Source organism: Oenanthe melanoleuca, chromosome 3, assembly GCF_029582105.1.
Source record: "Oenanthe melanoleuca isolate GR-GAL-2019-014 chromosome 3, OMel1.0, whole genome shotgun sequence".
Lineage (NCBI taxonomy): Eukaryota > Metazoa > Chordata > Aves > Passeriformes > Muscicapidae > Oenanthe > Oenanthe melanoleuca.
In genome coordinates, this window is record NC_079336.1 from 5,356,213 (window position 1) to 5,383,028 (window position 26,816).

At 46.5% G+C, this 26,816-nt stretch overlaps 3 protein-coding genes across 4 annotated transcripts; 2 read left to right on the plus strand and 1 right to left on the minus strand.

Moving 5' to 3' along the window:
* Window positions 1-31: 31 nt before the first annotated feature.
* On the minus strand, window positions 32-16,999 carry PLA2G7 (phospholipase A2 group VII). Of its 2 annotated transcripts, none has more exons than XM_056487887.1 (11): window positions 16,738-16,999; window positions 9,439-9,566; window positions 7,300-7,450; window positions 6,638-6,731; window positions 5,935-6,003; window positions 5,360-5,507; window positions 3,826-3,939; window positions 3,460-3,551; window positions 2,875-3,048; window positions 1,738-1,886; window positions 32-1,395 (listed from the first exon to the last, which is right to left on the minus strand). In XM_056487887.1, the coding sequence occupies exons 1-11, from the start codon at window positions 16,997-16,999 to the stop codon at window positions 1,292-1,294; spliced, it is 1,485 nt and encodes a 494-aa protein (XP_056343862.1). In that variant the 3' UTR covers window positions 32-1,291. The 2 variants fall into 2 exon arrangements, with proteins under 2 accessions (XP_056343862.1, XP_056343860.1); XM_056487885.1 differs by lacking the exon at window positions 16,738-16,999 and adding an exon at window positions 9,732-10,238.
* Window positions 10,280-12,946, plus strand: IMP3 (IMP U3 small nucleolar ribonucleoprotein 3). Its single transcript, XM_056487889.1, has one exon. The coding sequence runs from the start codon at window positions 10,348-10,350 to the stop codon at window positions 10,903-10,905; it is 558 nt and encodes a 185-aa protein (XP_056343864.1). The 5' UTR covers window positions 10,280-10,347; the 3' UTR covers window positions 10,906-12,946.
* On the plus strand, window positions 16,799-25,718 carry ANKRD66 (ankyrin repeat domain 66). The gene is made up of 4 exons (XM_056487888.1): window positions 16,799-17,226; window positions 18,583-18,743; window positions 20,048-20,276; window positions 24,636-25,718. Exons 1-4 carry the CDS (start codon window positions 17,048-17,050, stop codon window positions 24,817-24,819), a joined length of 753 nt encoding a protein of 250 aa, XP_056343863.1. The 5' UTR covers window positions 16,799-17,047; the 3' UTR covers window positions 24,820-25,718.
* The last annotated feature ends 1,098 nt before the right edge of the window (window positions 25,719-26,816 follow it).

Sequence of the window (26,816 nt, forward strand, 5' to 3'; positions counted from 1 at the left end):
GGCATTAGTGAATCTCACAGTAGATCTCAAATGTTAGTGCTGACTCAGTAAGACAAACATGTTTATTTGCCTAATAGAGACAATACTAGGCTGGAGAAAATTATAAATTAAATTCTCAAAGACAGTTCTTAGGTGTTATTACAATCTCATTTTAAGATCACAGATTATGTAAAATAATTATACTGTTAAATTCATAATATGTTTGTTTTAGTGGTTTTGTTTGTAACCTGATTTTGAAATGAACAGAATTTAAAAGACACCCTCCCATGGGGCAGCTTCCAGCAGTTCTGATCCAAAAAGGAAAGCCTTAAAGGCCACCCAGGTGGCTGCTGACAATCTTGGTCCAGGAACTACCACTGCTGTCTGTATCTGTCAGTGGGAGCCAACTGTGTCACCTGGAGCCCATTGTGAGCACCTGGGGAATTGTTTACTACCTGGAGAGACTTCAGGAGCTGAAGCAGGGCTAACAAGGACCATGTAAAGGGAGCTCTAGAGGTGCCACATCTGTATTTCCCCCACAGTCTGACTGTGTGATAGTGGAAACAGACAAGGGAAGAGCTGCTGGAGCTTTGCCCAAGGACAATTACAGTTGTTACAAGTGCCCCATTGAAAAGCTTTTGAGATATAAACATCATCCTCTAGGTATGGCACTAAACACTTCTTACATTTAGAGGATTAAGCTCCTGTGAGCAGTCCTGCACCTGGCTTTTCTCTGCTGTCAGCTGAACTCTTTCCTGTAGCTTTTACTGTGACTTCTTTTAATGAGACACAGTTTTGAAGACCATCCTCTACAGGCACCTCTAACGCCCAACTACTGTCAGAGCACAGCTGAAATACTTAGTATCTAAGCAGGAAAGTGGTGGTTTGGGTTTTTTTGTTTGTTTTCCCTTACCCTGCAGTAAAGGCTTCCTGGATGCAAACTGACATAAAGCTTGGTAAACCAACTTGTAGCTGAATTCTGTGGAGCCCAATCTGTCTCTACAAACTTGACTCAAGTCAAAACCAGAAAGAGCATTTAAATTATTACCAAGTGATTTCCTCCAAGCTGCCTACAAAGCAGAAGTTACCCTGTTGCAGTATTTCAGAGCATCCCACTAACTCATTTGAATAGAAACCTCTGTTTTTATGATTATGTAACTTAATTTCTTGTCTTTTTCTTTTTTTTTTTTTTTTTTTTTTTGTTCCACACCCCAGAAGCTTTGTAGATGTTTAATACCACCACGTCTGAGCAATGTCTGACCAATATTAGTGTCCTGATGTCCATGGCATTTTCAGTACTTCTTTGAATTCCTTATTCAGGTTCAGCTGGAGATGTGTCAATATTGGTTCCAGGAATAACATTGGGTCCTATGCCATCCACAAGAGAATCCCACCGATCAAAATCCTTCTTAAGACCTAAAGGGTGGGGGAAAGAAAACCCAAGTGGCCATGAGTTAAGTAGCCAGCTTTTTGTAAAACTACACTGCATAATGAAATCAACTTGGCAAAGTAGGGAAGGAAAAATATTTTAGGGAGAAAAAAATAATACTTCAGATCTTTTGTACCAGAACAAAATGTCAGTGATTTTCCTCTGAGCTGCTAAGATTACAGAAGTAACTGAAAAACCTCCAGAAGAAGTCTGACTTATTTTTTCCACTGACACACTTGTTTTGATCTTGTTTTAAACTGAATGGTTATATAAAAAGCTTCACAGGAATGAATTATTAGTCAGCTTCATATTTTGCTGTAAATACTTACTCAGATGTTTCTGTAGGAAGGCTAATGAAGCATGATTGCTGATATCAATAGCTTCATTTGGATCTATCTCTCCTTTTAATTTGAAAAATCTTGCAATGATTCCTCCGCTCACAAAGGTGAAGTCAGGAAAGCTCTGATGTACTGACCCCCTGCAAATAGAAAAATTATCAACAGGCTTGCAAGAATACATTGAATTGCCTGATTAAAAGATGCACAAACTTCAGTCATGTCATGTGCTGCTTGAGGAGAAGATAAGACAGGTTAATCTCACAAGCATGCAAGATGAGCAGGAAATTCTGCCCTAACCACAGAAGGGAGGAAGGTTTGTACATGCTCGCTGTAAGTCACTGTAACTGCAACAGCAATAAAGAGTTGGCAAAGCATCAAAATCAAGTTGTCTCCCTGCTCAGTGGTGCAGGATAAAGGCATCCCTGCCCTGGCTGCAGAACTGCCCCCAAAAGGCTGTTTCAAGTGTTCAAATGCAGGTGATGCACCAGGCCCACCACAAAGCTTGTGCCTCAGGGCAGGAAAGCACACCTTAGAGTGTCTTAAACTTGGGGTTTCTGGCTGTTCTGAGAGGTCTCTGTCCCTGCTGTAGGGGATGTATGGCTAATATAAACATGCAGTGAAAACCTGGGCCATGAGGAGAGTTAGTCATAATATCATTTAGGCTGGAAAAGACTATTAAGATTATTAAATCCAACCATTAACTCAGCACTGCTATTCCACCTCTAAACCTCAGTGCCGTATCTACGTGTCTTTTGAACACCTCCAGGGATGGTGATTCCCCTACTTCCCTGACCAGCCTGGTCCAATGCCTAACAACTGTTTAAAATGAACAAGTATTTCCTAATATCCATTCTGAACTGCCCCTGGTATGACTTGAAGCCATTTTTTTCTTCTCGGGAAGAAGAGCCTGACCCCCCCACCTGGTTCCACCCTCCTGTCAGTGAGTTGCAGAGTGAAGAGGTCCCTCTGAGCCTCCTTTTCTCCAGGCAAAACATCCCCAGCTCCCACAGCTCCTCCTCAGCCTTGTGCTCTAGGGACTGTCTCTCTGTCTGCAGTTACCTGCAGTAACTGCACAGCTCAAACAAGAGCTTCAACCACAGATTGAAATCATGGGTCTTGAGCACTTACTTGATAGTAATCATTTTCTTGTTTATGTCATTGGAGATAAGCTTCTTAATCTTTAAGATGTTCTCAGCCCACTGGAATTTTTCAGAGTTGATGAAAAGCAGCGGTTGCTGGACACTGTTTTCGTAAATGTCATCACCTACAGGAAGCATCCATACATCCAGGGCAATGCCACACCTGCCAAAAACATCTGAATATTGGCATAGAAGCAGAAAGCTTGGAAGTTCTGAGCCTGCTCTGAGTTGCATGAGACATGGGAAAGAGAGTCTCTCATACTGAACAGGCAAATGAATTATTTTGTTTCAGAATTATCTCTATTCTGGGGGAAAGAATTAGTCCATTCTTGCCATATGTTGGTCTCCACTGCCAGGTGCAGCTGGACTGCAGGGTCACACATGATAAAATAAGATGCAGCAGTTATGTTCCACCACATCCCCACACTGGGAAGAAGCATGGCTGGAGAAAGCAAGACATGCCAAACAACACTTTTCTTCAGGAGCTAATTAGTACTTGGGGGATCCTAGGTAAAGTGCCCTGCTCCAGGCCTCTCAAGTGCCAAATGTCACTGGCCTTGTTTTGCATACTTACCTGAATCTTATTTCTCTGCTGAGACTTTCAATAACTGTAGCACCACCAAAAGAGTGTCCCATCACAGCTATTCTGCTAGTATCAACAGAATCCTGTCAAAAAAACCCAGGTGCTGTAAGAGATTTTCCCAAATTTTCTTTTTTAAAGGGAGTAATTTTTTTTAGGCATTAGATCCTAGAGAGGTAGGAAGAGCATAATTTCAGCTCCATTACTCTCTAATCCAGCTTTGGATGACCTGAGAATATTTTCAGAGATTTACAGAGTGATCTTCAGAATACTTTACATGAACCAGTTTAGAAATGGAAGGGGGAAACCAGAAGCATTATTAGGTGTTTAACAAAATACAGGAGGGCACCTTCCACTCACCTTTAGGCTATTCCAGTCAAAGTCTGAATGTAGTACATTTGTTACTTCCTCTCCTGAATTGATTTTAAGAATGAGATTGAGAGCTTTGATACACTCCTGTGCTCTTTGCTGCACCTGGGGAGAAAGAGAGGTTGAGGCAGAGCAGTGGAAGGAATCATTGGACAACTGCCAGGCCTGACAGCCCCTTGGACACAGGACTTACTCTGATAGGTATCCCCCACTAAGTGTTTGATACAGTACCCACTATTCTGAAATGCTGAATGGAGCCATCTGATGAACAACAAAATCAGGTTTTGGCAGTGTAAAGAGCTGAAGCTCTTGTGTAGAACCTCTGCACACAGAGGAATTTATCTCTGCATGCACCAAAGGCCTTAAACTCCTTTGTTCTGTCACTGCTTAAGAAAAGGGGTTGTTGGGATGTGCAAAAAGTTACACACCTCCAAGGAAGACTGACTCACTGATGCGTCTCAGGCTCACTTGGATGACCAAAAACCATTCTATCACTTGCCCCATCACACAAAAGCCTTGAAACCGTCTTTACGCTGGATAAACCAAACTAAGAAACAATGAAGCTCATCCCATTTTTGTATATACTCATCCTTGAAAACTGTAGTGAAGCTGTTGCAAAAAACGGTTTTCATTGTTCCATATAAGAACAGCTTTTAACTGGTATGTCAGTAAAAGAAAAGCTTCAAGAAGAACCAAGGAGCAGTAATGATCTTGGGAACTACAGTGTGTAGGCAGCCAACAAGATGTCTGTGCATCACTGAATTACAAATCAATTCCAATCTCCTGATCTCTCTACTTATGAAATTTGCAGACAATGGCTTCTGGAGGTTATTTCCAAGCTCAGACATTACATACTGACACTCACAAGTAGGACCTCATATTCTTACAGGAAATGACTCTTGTACTATTGTCTGTATGGCCCAGGGAGATAAAGAGAAGCACCTCCCTGACTGAGTTTTCATTAGCTGGAAAAACCACTCCTGTATTTTAAAGGTCAAGTGTATGCTTGGAAGAGCTTGTCAGTATGGCCACATTACATCCAGCTTGTATACTGCTTATAATAAATTGGAAGTCTGCGCTGTTTACATTACTAAAAAAAGCCTTCAAGTGTGGTAAAGACTATAAAGCAAACAACCCACTCAGAGCAGCCATGATTCATCATGCTATGAACAGTAAATGAAAGCTAATGCAAGCCTAAGGCCACACAAACATTTGAGCTCAACTCTTTGTCACTTCTAGGCTGTGCTAAAGACAGAGAAGAAGCAGAAAGTTGAGTGGAACCAGAAGAGAAACAGATGACTCAGCTCAAGTGCAACTTCAAGAAAAAGCTTTGCTGAGGGAGCAGTTTATGCTCTGAAGAAAGCTGCTGTTGGCTGTTCCACCTTCAGGGACACAGGACTCAATCCAATTTTATATCTCCCCGAGCCATGGCAGAAGACTGCTGCCCTGGCCAAAGGGAGACTCTGCTAGGCCTGAACACAGCACTGCTGCCACACTCCCCAGAGCACAGAGCCAGCCCAGGCACCTGCTTGTGGCGCAAGCAGCGCTCCTCCTCTCCAGTTTTCAGCTTCCTGTAGTAAATCCACTCCTTCTCCATGTCAGGCGTGGACTCTTCCTGTGACTCAGAAACGGATCTTCTCTTACAATAATACGTGGCTGAAGCAGATTCATCTCTGTAATACCAAGAGGAGGTTATTTCTGGGCATGCATTCCATTTGGTTTGAGGTGAAGTCAGCACAAGTTTTAGATTTCACTCCTCTGAAGAGATCAGACTTTCTAAATAGTGCAATATCCCCACCAAAACTCCCACCTCCTCTAAATTCTTCACCTACTTTATACTCTAACAATAAGAGAGACAAATGGCATATCTGAGGAATGACAAATGATATCTACCCCAAGACTTTTCATTCCAGGGCTTATCTAAACAAAACTCCCTCTGTTTGGAGAAGAGTTGAGCTATGGGCAGTTGGGCAGGGCTGAAAAAGAGATGTTAGTTTTTCTTTTTAAAAAACATCCAGAAGTTCTTTAGAATAAGTAACATTCTGTTCAGTGTGTGAAAGTTGCTTTCCATCAGAACTCCAAAATGTGCAGCACACTCACCTGTGCTCCACAGCAGCCACTATAAAGCCCTGAGAAGCCATTTCTATGCAAATAGCAGAATAGATTGTCCTGCAATAAAAACCACACTCTGGTGAGATGTCATTCTTTCAGTTCCATTGCTCTTTAAATGCTGATCACACTAGCTATGCACGAGTCCCCACCCAGTATTTCTTCTCTTTGAATTTGCTAACCAGCAGAGCAAGATTTTGTATGCCATGGACCAAAGCCTGTTCACAAAACCTTGGTACTGTTTTACTGTATATTCAGAAAGGAAAATGCCATTGATTTTTAATAAGTAGCACACACAGCACTTTGCATCTTCAAAGAGCTGTCCAAAAATCAAACAGCTAATATTCACAACACCCTTATGGGCTGGTAAGTATCTTTACCTCCATCATACAAAGGGAAAACACAAATGGAGCTCTGAGCAACCTGGTCTAGTGGAAGGTGTTCCTGCCCACAGCACAGATGATCTTTAAAGGCCCCTTCCAACCCAGGCTGTTTTATTATTCTGTGACCAATCATACACCAACCCTGCTGCTGTTTCAATGGAGGCATAATGACACACAACAGCCTGTTCTTCAAATCTGTTTCAGCTCCACAAAGATCTCACCCCCCTACTGAAAATCTGTTCAGAACCACCCTTGGAGACTGCTGTCTCCATAGACAACAGAACCAGTTTGTCAACAAACTGCAAAATTACCGAAAAGCTCCAAGTCCATGGGAAAAAACAAGAAGTGGGTATTTTTCTCCTGGTTTGAAAGCAGCATTTGACTTTGCAGGACAGGTCACTGAACCTAAATAAAAATGGAAGTGTACGTCATTATTAGTGGAATGAGAGAAAGTATTTGTTCCTGTGGGAGAGATCCCAAGAATGTAGAGACCACTGATATCAGAGCATCACCATTGACATCACCTAAAGATAAGGTACCAAGACTCATCTTTAAAATAGAAGGCAAATATGGACCTGACTCTGAAAATACTGTCCACCTGGCAGAAGATACTTGTCTTCTCCTGCTCCCATCCACAGCCTGGCACAAAGTCTACACATCTCTCAAACCTTCATACTCAGGCATCCAGGTTTTGCTGACCTTAGGATCTCTCTGACTTTTGTATCTTTGAACATTTCCTTGTGGGATTTAAAGGTGCAGCTTACCTAGAACAAACTGCCCAGACACTCCTATCCACAGCAGTCAGGGACTGCCTGAGAGCTGGGGTCACATTCAGCAGTCTCACTACATGAGCCCATCCCACAAAAACACACTTCTTTCCTAAAAACTCTCTTTTAGCCCTGCAGCCATAACACCCTGCTCACGGAGCACAGAGGCAGTGACAGGCAAGGAATAAAAGCAGAAGGAGTCTTACCAACATAGTAATGGAAAAGCCTTTCTCCTACAGCTCGGTACATATTGAGGAAGTCAGAGAGTCCCTGATAATATTCTTTGTCTGGAATCCATCGGGCCTCTTCGATATCTGTGGCATCATACGCTGGATAATACAAGCGCAAAAAGCTTCCCTGGATTAGAAAAAAAAAATTAAAAAGGAGTATTGGTATTTATTTATATATGGCAGAGAAAATGGAAGGCATTTATAGAAAAGGTTTCAGTTGCAAGAATGCAAGAAAGCTCAAGAGAATTATGGGAATCTCATGAGAAAATTATTATCATATGCAGGCTTTGATGCCAATCCTATGTCACAATCTTCCTGTGCATAAAATGAATTTGAAGTAGCATGAGATACACATTATCACAAAGTTAATTATTCCAAACACTTACTACCTATTTGCTCAATCCAGCATCTTGCTGGACTTTTTTTTCCATCTTCTTCACTGGGAATGGTTTGATGATGCATTTTGCTAAGTTTTATAGGGCTGACTTTTAAAGGGGTGACTGAAGATGACCTGAGAGCTGGAGCACCTCTCTGAGCATGACAGGCTGAGAGAGCTGGGGCTCTTCAGCCTGGAGAAAACAAAGTTCTCCAACATGGCTGTAGTGTTCCTGCCTAAACTGAGCAGAGGCTGCCAGCAAAGCTCTTGGGCAGCTGCACAGCAAGGGAGAACAATACATCACTCTTCCTCCTCATCAAAATATTCACAAGTCTCTCGTGGTCCATCTTTCTAAACACAACTTTGTTAGTCTGTGTTTCATCGGCCTCTGTTTCTTACCACCAGTTCAAATCTCTTACTGTCTGCACTCCAGGTATTCCAGGAAAGCACCCAAGCTTTCCATGCTCACAGGGACCTTCCATACCCCCTTGTCAGTCTTCTCCCTTCACAGACAGCAGCAATGTACCAATGCACACTGCAAACCAGACTTCCCAACAGATGAACTCTGTGCAATTTGCCTTCTTATTTCCTTGTTTGCAAGGGAATTTGCAACACAGCATTCAAATTCACTGTATTGCTCCAGCAGTATTTTTGGTTTAGCAAGTTACAATCAGGGCCAAGAAACCCATGAGCTTTGAAATAAAGCCTGATTTCTTGAACATTACTTACCAATTTACGAAAAGTTTGCTTAATGAAGCTTGTTTCTATTCACTTATCAAACTTAAATCAACCTTTGGCACAGAGACCATTACGGAAGAACTTTCCTCTACACTGGTAGTGATATTAACTTGATCTTAGAATAGTCCCAGTGAACCTCCCAAATGACTAACTGATTACCAGAAAGGGGAAGAGGTTTTCATTATTTATGCCTGAGGGAACTGCAATTATTCATAATGCTTATGTAAAAAATACATGGGCTGACTGCAAAGAGAAACTCATCACTCTTCTGTGCTGATACAGAGTAAGCTCAGTAAAGGAAAACATATGAACCATTACAAACTGATCACAAGTTCCACTCCACCTGGCTACTCTGAGGAGTAAAACCACCATATAAGTGCAGGTGTATTCTCTCAAAAGCAAGAGGATTTAAAATGGACACTCACAAGCAAGCTCATTACTTGTTTGGCTACTGTCCCTATTTTATTATTGTGACTTCTTACTGTGGTAACCTCTTGCAAAATTGACATCCTGCTCATCTTCAGTGAGATAAAATCTCAAGAAGACATCTCATCTTTGATGAACACTGCATAGGCTCACCTTCTAACCCTGACAAATCCTGTTGGGATCTTTGTGATGAGAGCAGCCACAGTCACGGAGACTGCATGTGGAGTCTCCTCAGGAGCCCAGGGCAGGAGGGAGCAGTGGAGTGGGTGGGAAGAAACCCCTGGGTTCCAGGAGGACACGGTTTCTCTGCAGTATCTTGTGCAGGATAGTCAAAAAGGCAAGCACATTGGGAAGAAGAAGGAATTGGCCATGGGAAAGGCTCACAGGTTACATCCATCTGGTAAATGCCCAGTACACATCCTACACCAGGATGGAGAGTATAGAAAGTTCAGCTGTGAGTGTCAGCATGGAGTACACAGGCAAAACTTTCTGCTTGATTTATCTGTAAAGCTGCGGCCAGTTGTTTCACTGACATTGTGGCTTAAATCCAAAGGAGAAAGAGTCAAGAGCTTTACCTCAACTGCATCTTCTGTCATCAGGTCAGTACATCCAACCGAGTGTGGCCCCTTTCCTTCAGGAATCTTGTAAAACCTCTCAGTGCTGCTGGTGCTCCACATTTCCATTGGTGCCTTCACCGACACACCTGGGGAAAAACACAGAGCAAATCAAGAGACCACCATGGCCTTTGTGACCAGATCACCCACAGTGAAACAAACTCAGCACGCTGAAAATCCAGAATTAGAAAAATCACGAAAATTAGAATAATCTGCTCGTGAGAAACAAAGAAATCCCGAATTGTCAACCTGACCTGTTCTTCTGGGGATTTTCCTTGCTGTATCTTGAATCCCAAGGAGCAGACAGCACCGTGCACTTACGGAAAAGTGGGACGAAACCTTTGGCTGGCGAGGCCGCAGCGGCACTCGGGAGATGTGCGGTGCTACGAACCGCACAGAGGGAGGATTCTGCTGCTCCTCAAGGAAAACCGGGCTGTGCATCAGGGGGAGTGGGATATCACGGAGAAACACAACACCGCTGCCATTTTTCCAGGAGGAATGACGAGTCCCTGGCGAGACAAGGTCGGGCTGCCCGTGCCGGAGCGGGTGTCGGGGCGGTGCGGCCGTGCCTGGAGTGACCCCTGGGCGCCGGGCTGGCCCCGGCGATGAACACAGCGCGGGGGGAAGCAGCCGCATGCCGGGCTGGGCTCTACCTGCCGCCTTCTCCTCGGGGAAGGAGACACGGAGCCATCCCTCCCCGGCACCCCGCCGCCCGGCCGGGCTCCCCTGGAGCGGAGGCACTCCCGGGGCGGAGCTCCTGGCGCGGTGTCCCGGCGGCTCCTCCCCGGAAAAGCCGCGGGGCCGGCGGCCGCTCCGCCCCGGAAAGGTCCCTCTGGCGGCGGCGCGGCGGGTCCCGGATCATCCGCCAAGATGGTGCGGAAACTGAAATACCACGAGCAGAAGCTGCTGCGGCGGCTGGACCTGGTGAACTGGGAGGCGTCGGGCGGGAACCTGGCGGAGGTGCGGGCGCTGCGGCGGTACCGGGTGGGCCGGCGGGAGGACTACGTGCAGTACAAGGCGCTGGCCCGCGCCGTGCGGGCCCTGGCCCGGCGGCTCCGCGACCTGGGCCCGGCCAGCGCCGCCTTCCGCGCCCGCTGCGCCGCCGCGCTGCTGGAGAAGCTGCACGGGCTGGGGCTGGTGAACAGCCGGCAGTCTCTGGCCGTCTGCGAGAGCCTCTCGGCCGCCGCCTTCTGCCGCCGGCGCCTGCCGTGCCTGCTGGTGAAGCTGCGCATGGCGCAGAACCTGCGCCACGCCGTCACCTTCGTGGAGCAGGGCCACGTCCGCGTGGGGCCCGAGGTGGTGACGGACCCCGCGCTGCTCGTGCCCCGCGCCGTCGAGGACTTCATCACCTGGGTGGACGCGTCCCGCCTGCGGCAGAAGGTGCTCGACTACAACCAGGAGCGCGACGACTTCGACCTGGCCGCCTAGGGCTGCCCTGCTCACAGGACAACACACCCCGATAAAACCACGGCGGTGGCACCGCGGGATATTCACACACCGGCAAAGGGAGCCAGAAGGCAACTGTGCGCTTCCAGTTTTGTATTGACCTGCTCCTGGCTCCCTTTTGTAGCTAATGGTTCCATTCATCCATGCAGAGGAACATCCTTTACACATCCACTGCTTCAAGAATACGTCCAGTGGCCAGCTCCATCATTGTCCCCAGCGTGCCCAGCTCCATCATCATTATCATCATCATCATCATCGCTGGCATTGCCAGCCTCACTGTCAGCCCAGCAGTTCAGCTCCATCATCGTTATCCCTGGCGCTCCCAGCCTCCCTGTCAGCCCAGCAACTCAGCACCATCGTTATCCCCAGCATGACAAGCTCCATCATCATCGTTATCCCTGGCACTCCCAGCCTCCCTGCCAGCCCAGCAGCTCAGCCCCAATCATAATACCCAGCCTGCCCAGCTGCATCATCCTAAAAAGTGCATCTCCATCATCCTTACACCCCATAAAGCAAAAGTGCTTGGAAAAGTCTCTGCCCAAACACCGGAGAGAATTTTTGTCAAGCTTTAAGTGCTTGGCAGCTTAATAGCAGCTGTTGGAAGGGATTTTAAGCCAAGCCAAGTGGCTGTTTTAAGACTGAGTTTACCAGATTTGCTGCTCTTTTTCCAAGAAGTCGTCCTGATTCCTCCTGCAGCTGTTGAATGCACAGGAATCAGAGTTACTTCTGGAGAAGTTTTCCCTTGATATCAAGGAGGGAGTGCAGGGATTTCTGGGGGTCAGCAGTAAACAAGAAGGCCAAATACCGTGTTTCTGGAACTGTCAAAGTTTTAGCCAAAAACAGAATTAAAAAAAAATCCAAAAAACTTTATTGTCATGTGAAGTTGTAAAGGGAAGTTTGATGCTTTGAGTTCAGTGTCTTTGCTGTGTGGGGTTCCACATGACCATTAGGCATCATTTACGGAACAGGATCTAACTGCAGAGGTGCTGGAGCAAAAGCTGATCTAACCATAACTGCAGATTTGGGGGAACTTTTGCATTTAGTACATTAGCCAGGGGCTGCTGGCAACTTTGTTCCCTTTTGATAAAAAAAAGCAGAAAACAAAATAAAACTGTTGCATTTTTTCAGCTGGTGAAGAAATGTGTGGACTGCTTTATGATATAGTTTCTCTGAGTTTATTCTGATTTTTAAATGTTCTAATAAGCAGTGTTTCCCACCTTTCAGGACTTTTTTTTTTTTTTAATTTCAAGTTTTTACGTAACTTACATAAGTCTGGTTTTGTTTTAATAGCTAGAAGGCTACTGAGTTCTAACATATCTATGCTAGGAATGCTCTCTTTCCCTTACCCAGGGCTATAAATGGATTTGGCAGTAGGTTTAGGAGCAGAGCTGTGACTGTCCATCCCAAATCCAAAGAGCTGGAGTGTAGCTACTGTCAAAGCTCTGGATTTGGATGCTTTTTTGAACAGAAAAAGTGTTCAGGTGAGGTATGTTTTGGAGGTATTACATGACCACAGTCTAACAAATATTTTGTCAGGTGTTTAAAAGGCAAACAGAATGTTGACATTTCTTCCCAACCTCATAAGCCAGCTGTATTAAGCAGAGAAAATATTAAATTAATAATAGATATTAAAAAAAGGACACTAAACAGGTGGGTAAACCCTTTGCCTACAACTGCTGTCTGTACTTGAATTTATTTCAGGAACCCTAACCTCAACAACATCTTAACCTTTTTCTTAGAGCATGCACCTTGCTTATGGTAAGAAATGCAAATGGAAAAAAATTTGCACACCTGAAGCCTGACTTTTAAACACCTTCCCAGCTTCCCTCTCCTCTAGAACAATGCCATTATTTCTTGGGAAATTTAGAAGGTGCCTTATTCAGGTGTAGGTAAAAACAGTGCTTTTGCTGGGCTTTACTATTTTGGAGCAATTTAAGTAACAGCACAGTGACTGTGGAGGGAATTTTACTACTGAGATGCTAAACTCCTCATCTGCCCAGTGTGTGCAACCCTTAGAGAACTGCAGGAACGGAAATATCAAACCTCCAGCCTGTCAGCCTCTGCAATTTACATCATCAGCTCATTCCTTTTTATCCTTTTTATCCTTTTTATTTATTTACCACCGTTTTATCATTCATCTGTGCACCTTCAGCATCTGTAGCAGAAGAGAAATGACCCTGCAGGCTGTTAAGCAGTGGGAACTGATTTCCCTAGAAATATGTGGGATAATGACATCCATCACCCCTGCTCTGCTCCTGTGGTACTGGAAATCAAATTCTTATGTTCTCTGAGAAATTGGGCTGTGTGTTTATATGTCTGTGTGGAATTTCTTAACTGGTTGTGCTGGTTGTACAGTAGCTGAGACCTGAGATGAGTGTCCTGCTCCTCAATTTTTAGCAACTGGAGTCCTCACACACCCCTGCCCAGAGCTTCAAGTACAATAAAATGAAAGTTCCAGCAGCACAGCCACATTCCTGTTGGTGATTACTTCCAAGGAAATTATGGCTTCCTTGTGTTCCATGGTGGTTTTGCCTTCAGTTCCTGGGTTTGGGTTTGTTTTCCAGAGCTGACATGCTGTGGCCACTGCTGGGTGGTTCCCACAGCAGTTCCAGAGAGGGGGATTGAAAGGGCACAGGAAGTAGCTCTGACAGCCTTTCCCAACACTTGGATAAACATGGAGGCTTTTGTTAAATTCCAAGGCTGATTCAACATCACTATAAATTGGCACAGTTTCCATGGGCCTGGATACGATCCAACATTGCCCTTTGTTGGGCCAGGTCCTTCAAACTCCCCTCCAGTGCTCCAGAGACTTGCAGCAGGAGAACTTATGCATGTGAGAGTAACAGGACGGGGTCCTGGGTGTCACTGTGCTCCTTCCCTGCAGTTCCTCAGGTACCCCAGCATCTCCAGGAGCCTTGTGGGAAGTTGCTGCTGCAGGACCGAGGATAGTGGTGCTGGTGATGGGGCAAATTCTCTCCATGCCTGACAAAACTTGGCCACTGCCACCTCCATATGTGCCTGTCCCAGGAGCTGGGGGTATCAGCTTCTCCAGAAAGGGAGAACAGGGCTTCAGGGGGGTCTGGGAAGTGCAAAAGCCACTGCAAACAGTAAGCAGTTTCCAGGCAGCTCTCGCTTGGATAGTGGGCAGCCGGAAAGGAGGTTTTACCAGGGCCTATGTTTTTTAGGTTTGAGAGTGGGTTTTTTTCTTTTTTTTTCCCCTTTTATTTTTTCTCCTTTTTTTTTTTTTTTTTTCCCCCTGACCTTGGCTTTCCCTTTATTTGAAGGCTACCAAAGCAGAGAAGCCGAGGCTGAGGAATGTGGGGGAGCTAAAGCAAAGAGTACTTCACACTGACAGCCTTTGTGCTGCAGTGTGTAAAAGGCTGAGTCTGTCACTGAAATGCAAATGTGTAGTTTTTCACTGATCTGAGCTCCATTTTTTTCCCAGTAAACAAGTATGCTGAATGTTTTAAAGGCTGCTTGCATCCGACATTTTGGTGTGGTTTAGTGCTGACCTCAGTCAATCACTGACAGCACATCACCATGAGCCTAGGGGCTGAGGAAGGATGGTACATCCCCCTTCTCAAGATGGGAAATGGAGACAGAGAAGCAAAGGTGGAATTGGGCAATTCCCAGGTTTTTGGGTGATGGTCCTATATCCTGGACTAAGCCAAGGCCTCCTAGCCTTGCTGAAGGGCACTTCCCCATGCTCATCTCTGCAGCACTCCCTAGTAAGAAACCCCATAGCAGATGGAAGTGTCACTGTCCCCTTTTTGAGCTCTGAATAATGTTTTAAATATATCCCCTGACAGATCTGACCCTGGAGATTAAACTAAAGACACATTTCTTATCACCAAGGCATGAGATCATTTAGTCCCTACCCCAGAAGCTAAAACATCTCAATATTCACTGTATCTAGAGGATCATTATCTTAAGAGTTACGTCAACATCTATCTGAGAGCCCCAGCTCTTGTCCCTGCTTTTAAATACACCATTTTAGGCAGTGAAGCATCTTTTCTGAACCACTGCTTGCTGGTTTGGGTGTGAGCAGGACTTTGTAGTGGGAAACCTGCCTGCTGGGAACCAACCCCTCACTTATTTGCAAGCACAACAGTCTCTTCCTTCCTCCCTCACATCAGCTGATTTTGAAGAAAGAAAGTCTTTCACTCCCAGCAGGCAGAGAAAAGAGAGGCCACCCATCAATGACAGCACATCCCATTCCTCCTGGAACTGCTGTTGGAGAATCCAATGTGTCCCCAGCAGGATGTAGCCACAGCTTGATCCCGTGTGTCCCCAGCAGGGCATCACCATAGTTTGATCCCATGTGTCCCCAGCAGGGTGTCACCACAGTTTGGTCCCTGTGTCCCCAGCAGGGTGTCACCACAGTTTGATCCCATGTGTCCCCAGCAGGGTGTCACCACAGTTTGGTCCCTGTGTCCCCAGCAGGGTGTCACCACAGTTTGATCCCATGTGTCCCCAGCAGGGTGTCACCACAGTTTGATCCCATGTGTCCCCAGCAGGGTGTCATCACAGTTTGATCCCATGTGTCCCCAGCACGGTATCATCATAGTTTGATCCCATGTGTCCCCAGCAGGGTGTCACCACAGTTTGATCCCGTGTGTCCCCAGCAGGGTGTCATCACAGTTTGATCCCGTGTGTCCCCAGCAGGGTGTCAGCACAGTTTGATCCCGTGTGTCCCCAGCAGGGTGTCATCACAGTTTGATCCCATGTGTCCCCAGCAGGGTGTCATCACAGTTTGAACCCGTGTGTCCCCAGCAGGGTGTCATCACAGTTTGAACCCGTGTGTCCCCAGCAGGGTGTCATCACAGTTTGATCCCATGTGTCCCCAGCAGGGTGTCACCATAGTTTGATCCCGTGTGTCCCCAGCAGGGTGTCACCACAGTTTGATCCCATGTGTCCCCAGCAGGGTGTCAGCACAGTTTCTGGGCTGCTGTGAACACGTCAGTGGGGTCGTTGAGTGCAAGCCCTGATCCCTACCCAGAGGAGCCACCACCTGCTATTCCAGAGGCTGGGATTGTTGTGTCACAGGGTAAAGTACAGGCAGGCTGTCCCTGTCCTGGCGGGTCCGTGTGGCTGACACGGCAGTCCTCGACTTGTCCCCTTGTACTGAGCTTGGGCTTAAAACACACCAGGGGAGCCACGTCCTAAAACCACCTTCTCTGTCCAACAGCAGCTTGGACAGAGCAGGGGTCCTGTGCACATTTCGGAGTGCTAGGTTTGGAGGAGATGAATGCTGCCTGGCAGAGCACTCAAACCTCCTCCTCTCTGTCGCTCTCAGCCTCCCAGAAGAACTTAGGTGGGGAAGGATCGCTGGAAGTCACCTAGCCCAAACACCCGCTCAAAGCAGGGCACACATGGGGCTGCCTCAGTCTGCATGTCTCAGTGCTGGGCACCTGAGGCAGAGTTTAATCACCCTTGCTGTGAGTTTTATGTTCCCTTCCATCTCGTCGGAGTTTTCCCCGCTGCTTCCCATCCCCACAGCCGTGCCGGAAGGTGGGTTCTATTTTCCTGAATGCTGCCCACACAGGGGAGGCGAAGGGACACGTCCCCCGTTACCGCTCTCAGTTAACCGGAGTGAATCCCACCCTTCCGCAGGGACGCACAGGGGCCGGATAAGAGGCTGGGAAGGAAGGAAGCCGAGGAGCGCGATCCCTCGAGGCTTGGGGACAGGCAGTGGGAGCAGTGAAGCTGCTGCGCAGAAATTACTCAGCTCCTTAAAATCCCCCTCACGTCAGCACCGCTCCTCCCCGTGCTCCCCCCAGACCCTTCTGTTGCCCTTTCCGGGGCCTCGCGTACCTGTGGCGCGGTGTCCTGGCTGAGCCCCGCTCCCGTCGCGCCGCCCGGAGCGGCCGCCTGTCCCCTCGGGCCGCCCGCGGCCCTCAGCAGCCGGCCCAGCAGCGGCCGCTCCCGCAGGAGGCCGCCCCTGCCGCAGGCACAGCCACGGCCCGGCTCTCCCCGAAGGGGAGGGACCAAACTTTGCCTTACTTTTCAGCTGAGACAATCTTTCTGGGGGAAATCTTCTCTGAGCCTGGAAAACAAGTTTCTGGCACGGAGCCATGCCCAACAAAGCCTGCGCGTCGCCGAGGTGCTGGGCCGTGCCCCCGGTATGGCAGGGACAGGCTCATGTCTGGGCTGCCTGTGTGTGAATTCTGATCTCCCGGCTGGGTCCGGGTCCAGCAGCAGGAAACCCACGAGGAAATTCCCCCGGGTGGGTTGCAACACCCCGTGGAGGAGCTGCAATGCCCGTGGTGGGGCGAGCAGTGGGGGACGGCGCTTTGGCTCAAGGTTGTGCTGTAAAAATACAAATCTTTCCCTCTGTCCTTCTGAGAAGGGGATAACCACAGTCTAGGGAGGCATCTCACTGTTGGGTACAATGTCTGGGGTGGCTGAAAGTGGATTTAGCACAGGTGGGGCAGATCTGTGCTCAACCCCCTTTGCTCGGCCCTGGCGTTTGCCCCCTCAGTAATGCTGAATTCAGGGAATTCACCTGAAAAACAGCACAGGGAATAAAAGATTAGTTTTGTGAGGGATCAACAGCTGTGAAATGCCCCTGTGGGCTTCAAGGCTAGCAAAGGGAGGCAGCAGGGCAGAAAAGGAGGTAGAATTTGGCTTGGCTTAAATTGCTTATGAAGTTGTCCCTGTGGACTGTGCCCTTGGGATCAGCAGCTTCACTTCCCTCTGGGTGTGTGTGTGGGGGTATGAGCTGAAGCTGGAAAATAATAAGAAAGTTGTATGAAAAGGTCAAAGATTTCTTTTCCCCATGTACTTTTGTCCAGCCCTCATTTCAGTGATGGGCTGGATTCATTACAGTTCGACATTTTTGGGATAGATTTGATGTTGTTGAAAGGTGTAGGAGAACAAGTTAGAAGATCTCTTTTTTAATCTAAAGGAACAGGTTCTTCAAGGTTAGTGAGAGACAATGAGGAGGAGGAAGCAGTACACAGGTGGTTAGAGTAACAGGGATCCCATGATACTTCTTTGGCTCACTAGGAACCCCAAAATTTCATTTTCTTTTTAATATATTCAGATTTTCCAGATGTGCTGGAGTCAAACTCAGTAGAAAACAAGTATGGGTCTTTCTTTTGGATCTTATCTACACAGTCTAGCCACCCAGGTGTGAAACAGGCTATGAATCTTAATTTAAGACCATTCCTCCTTGCCCTGTCATCTATTTTTTAATAAGCTTAGTTATTATTATCCCTCTATATAATTTTCACCAAAGAACATCAGAGGATGCTTGCATAGATGTTTCTGTCATTGCAATAAAATGCTAGCAGTAAGAGACCTGCAGCACTGGCAAGGGAGGAGCCAGTTCCCATGGCTAGTGAGCACAACAAACCCATGGCAAATGTTCAATGTGGCTTTAGCTACAAGTCCTTTATATAAAGGACTGCACTTTGCTGCAGATCTCTGTGTCTACAGACCAAAAGTCACCACCAGTCTGTGATCACTGGTTTGAAAATAATTTTATTTTTTTTCTTTTGCTCTTGTCATTCCTTTTTCCTTATTTTTGGACAAATCTTGGTTTCTCACAGTGCCTGTCTCATTTTTAATCCGAGTGCTGCTTGACCTAGTAAAGCTGCTGAAAGAAGCTGATACATCAGTGAAACACCCACTAAACAACCATCCCTCTGTTGCCAGGCTCCTTCCTGAAGAGTCCAGCATGACAGAGCTCCATGAAGCTGTGGCTGTGGGTGACTATGACCTGGTGGAAAAGATTTTGAAGGCAGGGCACTGCGACCCAAACCAGAAGGATGCTGACTGGAATGACAGGACCCCTCTGCACTGGGCTGCTGCCAAAGGTAAGGGCACCCCCAGCTCTGTTACCCCTGTGAATGGACAACATAAAAAGTGATGCTGATCACCTGTAATTGTATCTAGGCTGGCAAAATCTCAGCTTGTATCCAGTCCCTGATGAGCAAAAAAAGATTAAATATCCATTTAAATGCAAACTTTGCCTACAAAATAGTTTATGGGACTGCTGTTGCAATGATTTTTAGATTTTTTCTTCCATCACACAACAATTTGCAATTTACATGATGTGCACATAGGGAATGGCTGCTTTTCCCCCTTATTTTTCTAAGAGATGACTCCAAGAGATTCTCATGTACAGCTGTGGGAAAGACTAGGAAGTCAAACCCACTGTATTTACACCAGGTATTTATCAAACCAAAAAGAATAAAATAAAGACTGTACTTTACTTTGTTCTCCCTTTATATTCCACCTGCTTGAATGAACAATGCAGGACCAGAGCTGTTTGCAGCTCCCATTTGGTCCTTCACCTTCAGCAGTGTCTGGTGAAATCATATATCCCTTTGCAGCCCAAATTAGAGATGATGCAACAATATATAATGTATAATTGTACACAGTGTAAAATAGGCAACTGGACCTCTACTCCTCTATGCTACAGTGTTTGTTGGGATCTCATGTCATTGCATCTATCTTTGCTCAGAAATCAAGTGTGTGATTTCCTGTTTCACACTTAAGACCATGTTTTTATTTTGTCCTGATGATTAGTAGGCATTTAAACATCATCAAAGGGGACTGAGCTACTTACAAAAATGATGGTGAGGAGCTGACAGAGCCTAGATATGATTTGGAATAGACAAGCTCAGTCAAGGCAGTGTGAAGTGGTGTAGAAATAACTTTTTTGCTTCTTTAAGCAATTCCACTGGTTGGAAAAATGTGATGGTGAATGAAAAAGAAGTAGTTTCTCTACCTGCTATCCAAAAAACCTTCATTTTAGTAAAGCTCTTCACAGGTTTTCCTGTTCTCAATGTTTAAATTTTATTTTGCAATTGAACTAAAAACCAAAACGAAGAAATTAAATAGCCAATTGGTCAATGACTAATTGAAATGTGCTGTTCAGAAATTAGAAAGCTTTTTGGTTTGGTTGTTGTTTTTGTTGTAAATTTCTTCTGGAAACAGTCTAGCTTGGGAGAAAATAACCAGCATTTCCTATTCAGTATCATTTATATGATAAACAAACTAGGTGGGTGAAATCCGTGACTGAGGGAATTATGACCAGCTGTGTGTGACTGCCTTCTGCATGCCGAAGGTGTAAATTCTGAGCGTGTTCTGAGGTGGTTTCGCTGCGCGCTGCCAGGGCGGCCGGACCTGCTCAGGCTGCTGGTGGCTCACGGCGCCCGGCCGTGCCTGCGCAGCGCTGTGGGCCGGACCGCCGCTCACTTCGCTGCCGAGGCGGGCGAGCTGCGGGTGCTCCGCGCCCTCCACTCCCTGCACGCCGCTATGGATGCCGCCGACCTCTTCGGAGACACTCCCCGGAGGCTCGCGGAGATCTACGGACACCGGGAGTGCTCCAAATTCTTGGAAAAGTGAGTAGTGGCGGCAGGTCCCTCTGCGGCTCCAGTGAAAATTAACCTCGCTGCTCCACAGAGACCAGAACAAACACAGTGTGTTACTTATCTTCCCACCCAAAGCCTGCTAAAGCCCTGACTCACAAGCTGTAGTGGATGAGCAAACACGGGCCTGTCACGGGGAAGCCGTGAGAAACCATTCTTTTATTCCCCCGCCTCCTGCGGTTTGCCTTGGTATGTTTTCAAAATCGCTACCACTTCGTGACATCATTGTTTTTGTAAGGTTGTTGCAGAGCCGTTATTGGGAAACAGAAATGAAAGCAACAGCTGACAAGTGTTAACCCCTTACAGTGGTGAATAGCAAATACACAGGTTGAGTTGTTTAGGAGCAGCCCTCAGCAGTTGTGTGTGTATATATATATATATATTTGTATATATATAATTTGGCTTTTCTTATAGTAAAGAAAAAAAGTGACCCAATTTTTTACATAATCACTGAAAATTAGACCACTTAATAGGATGGTTAAATATTACTTCCAAATTTTGGGAAAATCCTTGTTGTCTTAATTGCTTACTGTTAGCACTGTGGCAGCACATGCCATAAGAAATATGTTTTTTAATGGTTCCCTATTACCATTTCTGTTTTTCAGCCATTGGCTGAGCTCACGGCTATTTTTATCCTTGCAAAGGTGTTTCCCAGGATTAGGATGCTTTACTGCAGAATTTTGAGCTGTGTCCCATCCTGCCTCTCTCTAAAGCAGTGGGACAGATCACCAGAGGACCAAGCAGCTTGTTCAGTGCAAGATACAGTCCCAACACTACTTTACTTAAGTACACTGCCCATGAAAGCTGTACATGCACTGAGAACTCCCAAAAGTGTTTTCTCCCTGGGTTTTTCTGTGACTTTACAGTCCCACCATCATCCTTCACTGGCATCTCTTTTACCACTTCTACATTCTCAAGACTGCTTTGGTACCATGTGTGTCCCATATTTTTTTAATAGGCTTTTATCCAATTCAAAGTCTCCAGCTTGCCAGTACAGCACACGAGCTGTCAAGTTCAAAATCAGGCATGGTGACAGGCAAATATCTGAGAGGACAGTGCCTTACAAATGCCACTTTTCATTAATCCATATAAACCCTTCTGTAGGTACTGCTGTCCATTTGTCATCCTTCTACAGCTTGTTGGTTCCTGCTGAAATGCCCCATGCCCACCTCTTATCTTCACACAGCATGAAAGTCCCTCCATAGGAAGAGACAACCAAACTCTGCAAAATCCCCCTGTACAGAGCCCAGAAAACTTTTTAGGGGAGCCACAAGCTCTGGTTTCCAAGCTCTGGCTATTGTGGAAGCTGCTGATAGCTTTGCATTTTACCTGCCCACCCAACACAGAATCTCAGAATGGCTGGAAGAGATCTTAAAGCTCATCTCATTCCAACCCCTTACCGTGGACAGGGCCCCCTTCCACTAGACAGACTGCTCAAAGCCCCATCCAATGTGATGGAGCTGAACGCTGCCAGAATGGGGCATCCAGACCATCTTAGAGCTAAAGTCTTTCTGGTTTTGGAGCTGACATGCTGTAATCCCTCACTATTCACCACTTTCCTTCCACACAGATGTGTTAGCCCTTCTTACCCTCAGACCTTCAGTTTAATGGCATTTAGGCAACCAGCAGCTGATAATGAAGCTTTGCAAATTAGATTTTTTGACTAAAGTAGTAAAAGCTCAGGTCTGCCAGACCATTTGGAATGGTGCACTGTCTTCCAGTGGGGATTCTCTTTATACTGTTCTCAGCTCTTGGCATACTTAATTTCTGTACCAGAACAGGTAAAAATATTGTCTAATCTAGAGGGTAAGTCTGCAGACTTCTGCCCCTGGATGAATAATTTATAGCAATTATTAGCTATAATAGCCTATTCAATGCTGTCCTTTTTGCACTAATCTCACCAGTAATTCCTGCCAAGTCTGTAGCATTTGCTGTGCCCTTGGATGTGCTCCAGAGCCATCTGGGAGTGAGCTGGCAGCAGGGGTAGGGGAGTTTTCTGGATGATGCTAAAGGGCAATGCCCATGGCAGGCAGAGGGGCTTGGGAGAATGATTGACAGGTTGATTGGCAGAATGATTGACATCCTGGTCTGAGACACCTTAGCCTATGGTGACTCAGGTCAGCTGATGAAGGGCTTTCTGAGGTGAATTACTGATTTAAGGTGGAAAACTTGTCTTTCAGAACCTCATGCTGGCCTGATTCACCCCACAGCTGCATGGCTCAGTGTGGCTGGGAGATCTGATGACTAGGAAGATGCTTCAAACGCCCAGTCTAGAGCATTTTATAAGACACACAAAGCCTGTATGAGCCTCACAGCCATATCCCAGCCTGTGGGCTGCCATGAGTTTATCACTGAGACTCAGGAATACTTTTTAAGCCTAGCCACTATAATTTATGACCACAATGGATGCTTTCACCATCACACACGCCTCACCGCCTCACATCAGCACACTTGGAGTAAACTAAGAGGCATGGTTGTCACTTGTAGTGTCATTTCAATTACCATCTGCTCCTTCAGATGTGCAGAAGGTTCCAGCAATGATGTCTAAGGTCAGGCAGTGCCAAAGGGAACAGAGCAGTACTGTGTGTGCTCTCCACCAGACAGAGAATTAAGAGTGTGTTTGCACAAAATGCTGTGCAGCACAGAGCTGCTCTGCCCTCCACTCAGTGGTGTGTGTGGGATACAAATATGAGGAACATTTTGTTACACAGCATCCCTGTCAGCTTTGGATATTTGCCTGTCATGCAAAAAGAGAGAAAAGGCAATTTTTAAAACCGTCTGAGGGTCTGTACCAAATGCAGGGCTGATGTGCATATCTGCACAGGCCTATGAGCATCCAAATCCTTCCTGAATCCAAATTCAGCCCCCTCTAGCACCACCATCACCCTTGCACGCTGTTTGTCAGTCCCCAGGTGTTTCCAGCTGCATGAACTACCTGCCTGCCTGGGCTGGACCACTGAATTTTGCTGAGGACTGCATCCACATGGAAATATTACATATATCAACATGGAAATATTATTGTCATTCAAATATTAGGAATATTCTGCTGCCAAGTATCAGTACCACTCACTGAGGTTTGCATGAACATGCAGAAGTTAGGAAACAGCTGCTTTCAAAACAGCTGCTTCTGAATAGCAAATGCATATTTTGCATCAGATGTGGTTTGCATGAGAAGGGCTTTACTCTGGATGCTATGAAAGCTGCCATGACACAGGGACCCTCAACTCATATCTGCTGCCAGCCTCTCTGCAAAGTGCCAGGTCTTGAAACTGTACCAAAGAGTCCTACTATCTAAGACCAGGTATATATATACTCATGTGTAAATAAATAAATAAATAAATCTGAATGTTTGTATTCAAAAGTCTATAGGAAGGCATTTCTTGCCCTTGGTAGCAGATACTTAATAGAAGACAATAGGGTAGTTCACTTGAAGTGACCTACTACTCGTCCTATGGCCTGACCACTTCAGGACTGACCAGAAATTAAAGAATCTTATGAAGGGCATTTTCCAAATGCCTCTTAAACACCAGCAGCCACTGGGCATCAACCACCACTTTCAAATATAGGCTCTGTGGAGAGCCTACAAGAGAGCTGGAGAGGGATTTTGGACAAGGGCTTGGACAAGAGGGATTGCCTTGGGTAGGTAGGATTAGCTATATTAGGAATAAATTCTTGACTGTGAGAGTGGTGAGGCCCTGGCACAGATTGCACAGACAAGCTGTGGCTGCACCATCCCTGGAAGTGTTCAAAGCCAAGCTGGGTGGGGCTTTGAGCAACCTGGTCTAGGGGAAGATGTCTCTGTCCATGGCAGGGAGGTGTGGAATATGAGATGATGTCTAGGGTCCCTTCCAACCCAAACCATTCTGTGATTCTATGATATAGAAAGCCCACTTGATGAGATCCATCAACACGGAACTGCTGGCTCTGCTCTGTGCTCTCAGCTGGAATAGCATTGCACTCATGTGGCAGAAATGCTCTATTACAGAAAAAAAGGATTTTTCCTGATATTAGATAGTGTTTCTGACAGAGATTCCAGAATCCTGAGTGCCTACAAAATCAGAGCCCTGCAGGAGGAGGAAAGGGTTTGCCTTCTCTTGGGCAACATCTTCACTTGGAATGTCCATGTGTGGATCCAGGCAGTGCTGGGGCCCAGGGGTCCCTGTGAGGGGAGCTTGGGGCTGCACCACACTGGACATGCTGTGGAGTTTTCTCAGGTGTTGGAGGCAGCAGCGTTTTGGCCATACTAAGACACAGCCCCTGACCCTGTAGCTGGGCCCCTGTGAATGGAGATGTGTGTGTGTGTGTCATGCTCACTCTTGGTTTCTCTCCCAGAGCAGAGGTGGAAAGTAGGAACTACCAAAGGAAAGCTGCACTGAGAAAAATCCCCTTAGACCAGAGAGATGAAGACTGGGAACTCAAGAAAGAAGATCTTCGGAAAAATCCACCATGTTTTTGGGAGAAGTGCACAACCTCTATTCAAAAGAAAAACAGGAAAAAAAAGGGGAAGCAGTGGTGAGCCCTGCCTGTTTGGTGACTCCAAGTGCTTGCAAAGGCACTGGCAGACCTCAGGTGGATCTCCAGAGTGATATTGGGCTGAATGGAAGAAGCAGATGGCTACAAGAGTGCATCCTTAGAGATACACTGTAAACAATTTCCTTAAGAGCTAGATGTTCTTCAGCCTCTCTCTGAGTTTATATTTATCTGATCTTAAATTAAAATAAAAACAACCAAAGAATGTTTAAATATACCAATATTCTAAATCACTGAAATGTTTAAAGTTACTGCGATGGCAGCAATTACCCATATTCAGGGTAATTACCCATGTCAGGGAAAAAAATAGTCTTGATCCTACCTGATTCACAAAAGCATCTTGCACTGTGGTTCTGCTTGCTCTTCTGATGTCTGTGGGCCTTTGCTTCTTTGCTTCTGTCACTGAGTCAACAAGGAGCCTCTAAATGGACTGGCAGCCTCTGGTGATGCCAGTCCCTTTTATTGAAAGCGGGATATAGTTGCTTTTTCTGGATGAAGATGAGATGTTAATGTTGAGCTTTCAGTGGACACATGGGTCCAACAGACTGAATCTTCCATTCCTGGCTCAGTGAAAGGGAAAATGTGCTCCCTCCTTGCTCCTTTCAGACAGCTGCAACTGCCAAGGATATTGAAGAGCTGTTCGTTTTTTTAGCATTACCCCATCCATTTTTGTGTCTTTGCAAATAGGAATGTTGTGCAACTGGTCCTTAGCCCTGCTTCTGTTCATCAACACTTTCAATGGCAAAAACATTTTTAACACTTTCACTTCTTGGTAATAAAATTTGGAATGTGACCCAGAGCAGTTTTCCACACTGTGCCAGCACTGTGCAGCCATTCCCATTGACTTCTGACATCTCTCATGTCACAGCTTCTCCAAGCTGGGCACATCCTGCATCTGTCCCCATGGGCTGGGCAGTGGGACTGTGCTGATGGACACCCTGTCCCCTGCAGTGCCAGCTGAGTGGGGCTGGTGCACAGGGCAGTGTCCCTGGGCTGGGTGTCACACTGTCAGGGACTGCAGAGCAGTGGAAGAAGGGATGTGCAGTGTGGTTTGCTGGGGCTGTGGTGGTTTGTGTGGTAACACATGCAAGGTGCTGGGTTGTGCCTGCTGAGTCTTGTGGCGTGGGAGGTTGTCAGGGATGATGTTGCACTGGATGTAGGGAATAAGATGGATCTTCCAGGGCTTTGCTGTGAAAGTGCTTGGGACTGTCAGGTTCAAGGATGAAGTTGCTGAGCAGCAGCAGGGGAAGAAGGGAGCTGTGCTTGTTCCTGTCCTTTCAAGGCCTTTCACTGGAGAGTTGTGTCCAGAAGAGCTGCTTAAGATCTGCCTCTGGACCTGATCTGGAGACAGAAGTGACCAGTTCAGGTTCTGCTGTGTTCCTGCTGGAACTATTTTATGTTTCACTTGCTGTGGTGGGTTGATCTTTAGGGAGCAGCCAGACACCCACCCAGCTATTCCTTCACCCATAAACAGGGGGTGAAAATAGGATGGAAAAGGTGATGGATCGAGATAAAGACAGTGAGATCACTTACCAGTTACTGTCACAGACAAAAGAGACTTGACCTGCAGAAAATTAACTTAATTTATTTACCAACTGAAAGTACAGTAAGATGATGAGAAACAAACAAAAATCTAGAATCTGCTGCATCCACTACCCTTTCTTCCCTGGCTAAATTTCACTCCTTCACCCCCAGCTCCTCCAACTCCACTCCCACAGCAGCACAAGGGGAAGGACAATGGTGATGCAGTCAGTTCACAGTGAGTTGCCTCCTCCACTCACTTCTCATGCTGTTCCCCTCATCCAGAACAAAATGTGGGTGCTTTACTGATCCAGAGTGCACTGGGCAAAGCCAAACTCATCACCAGGTCAAAGCAGGCCAGCAGAGCAGTCCCACAGAGCAGGGAATGCTGTCCTTGCAGGCAGTGGGGCACAGAGGACACGCAGGGCTGGTGTGGGAAGGGGGCTGTGCACCCCCTGAGCT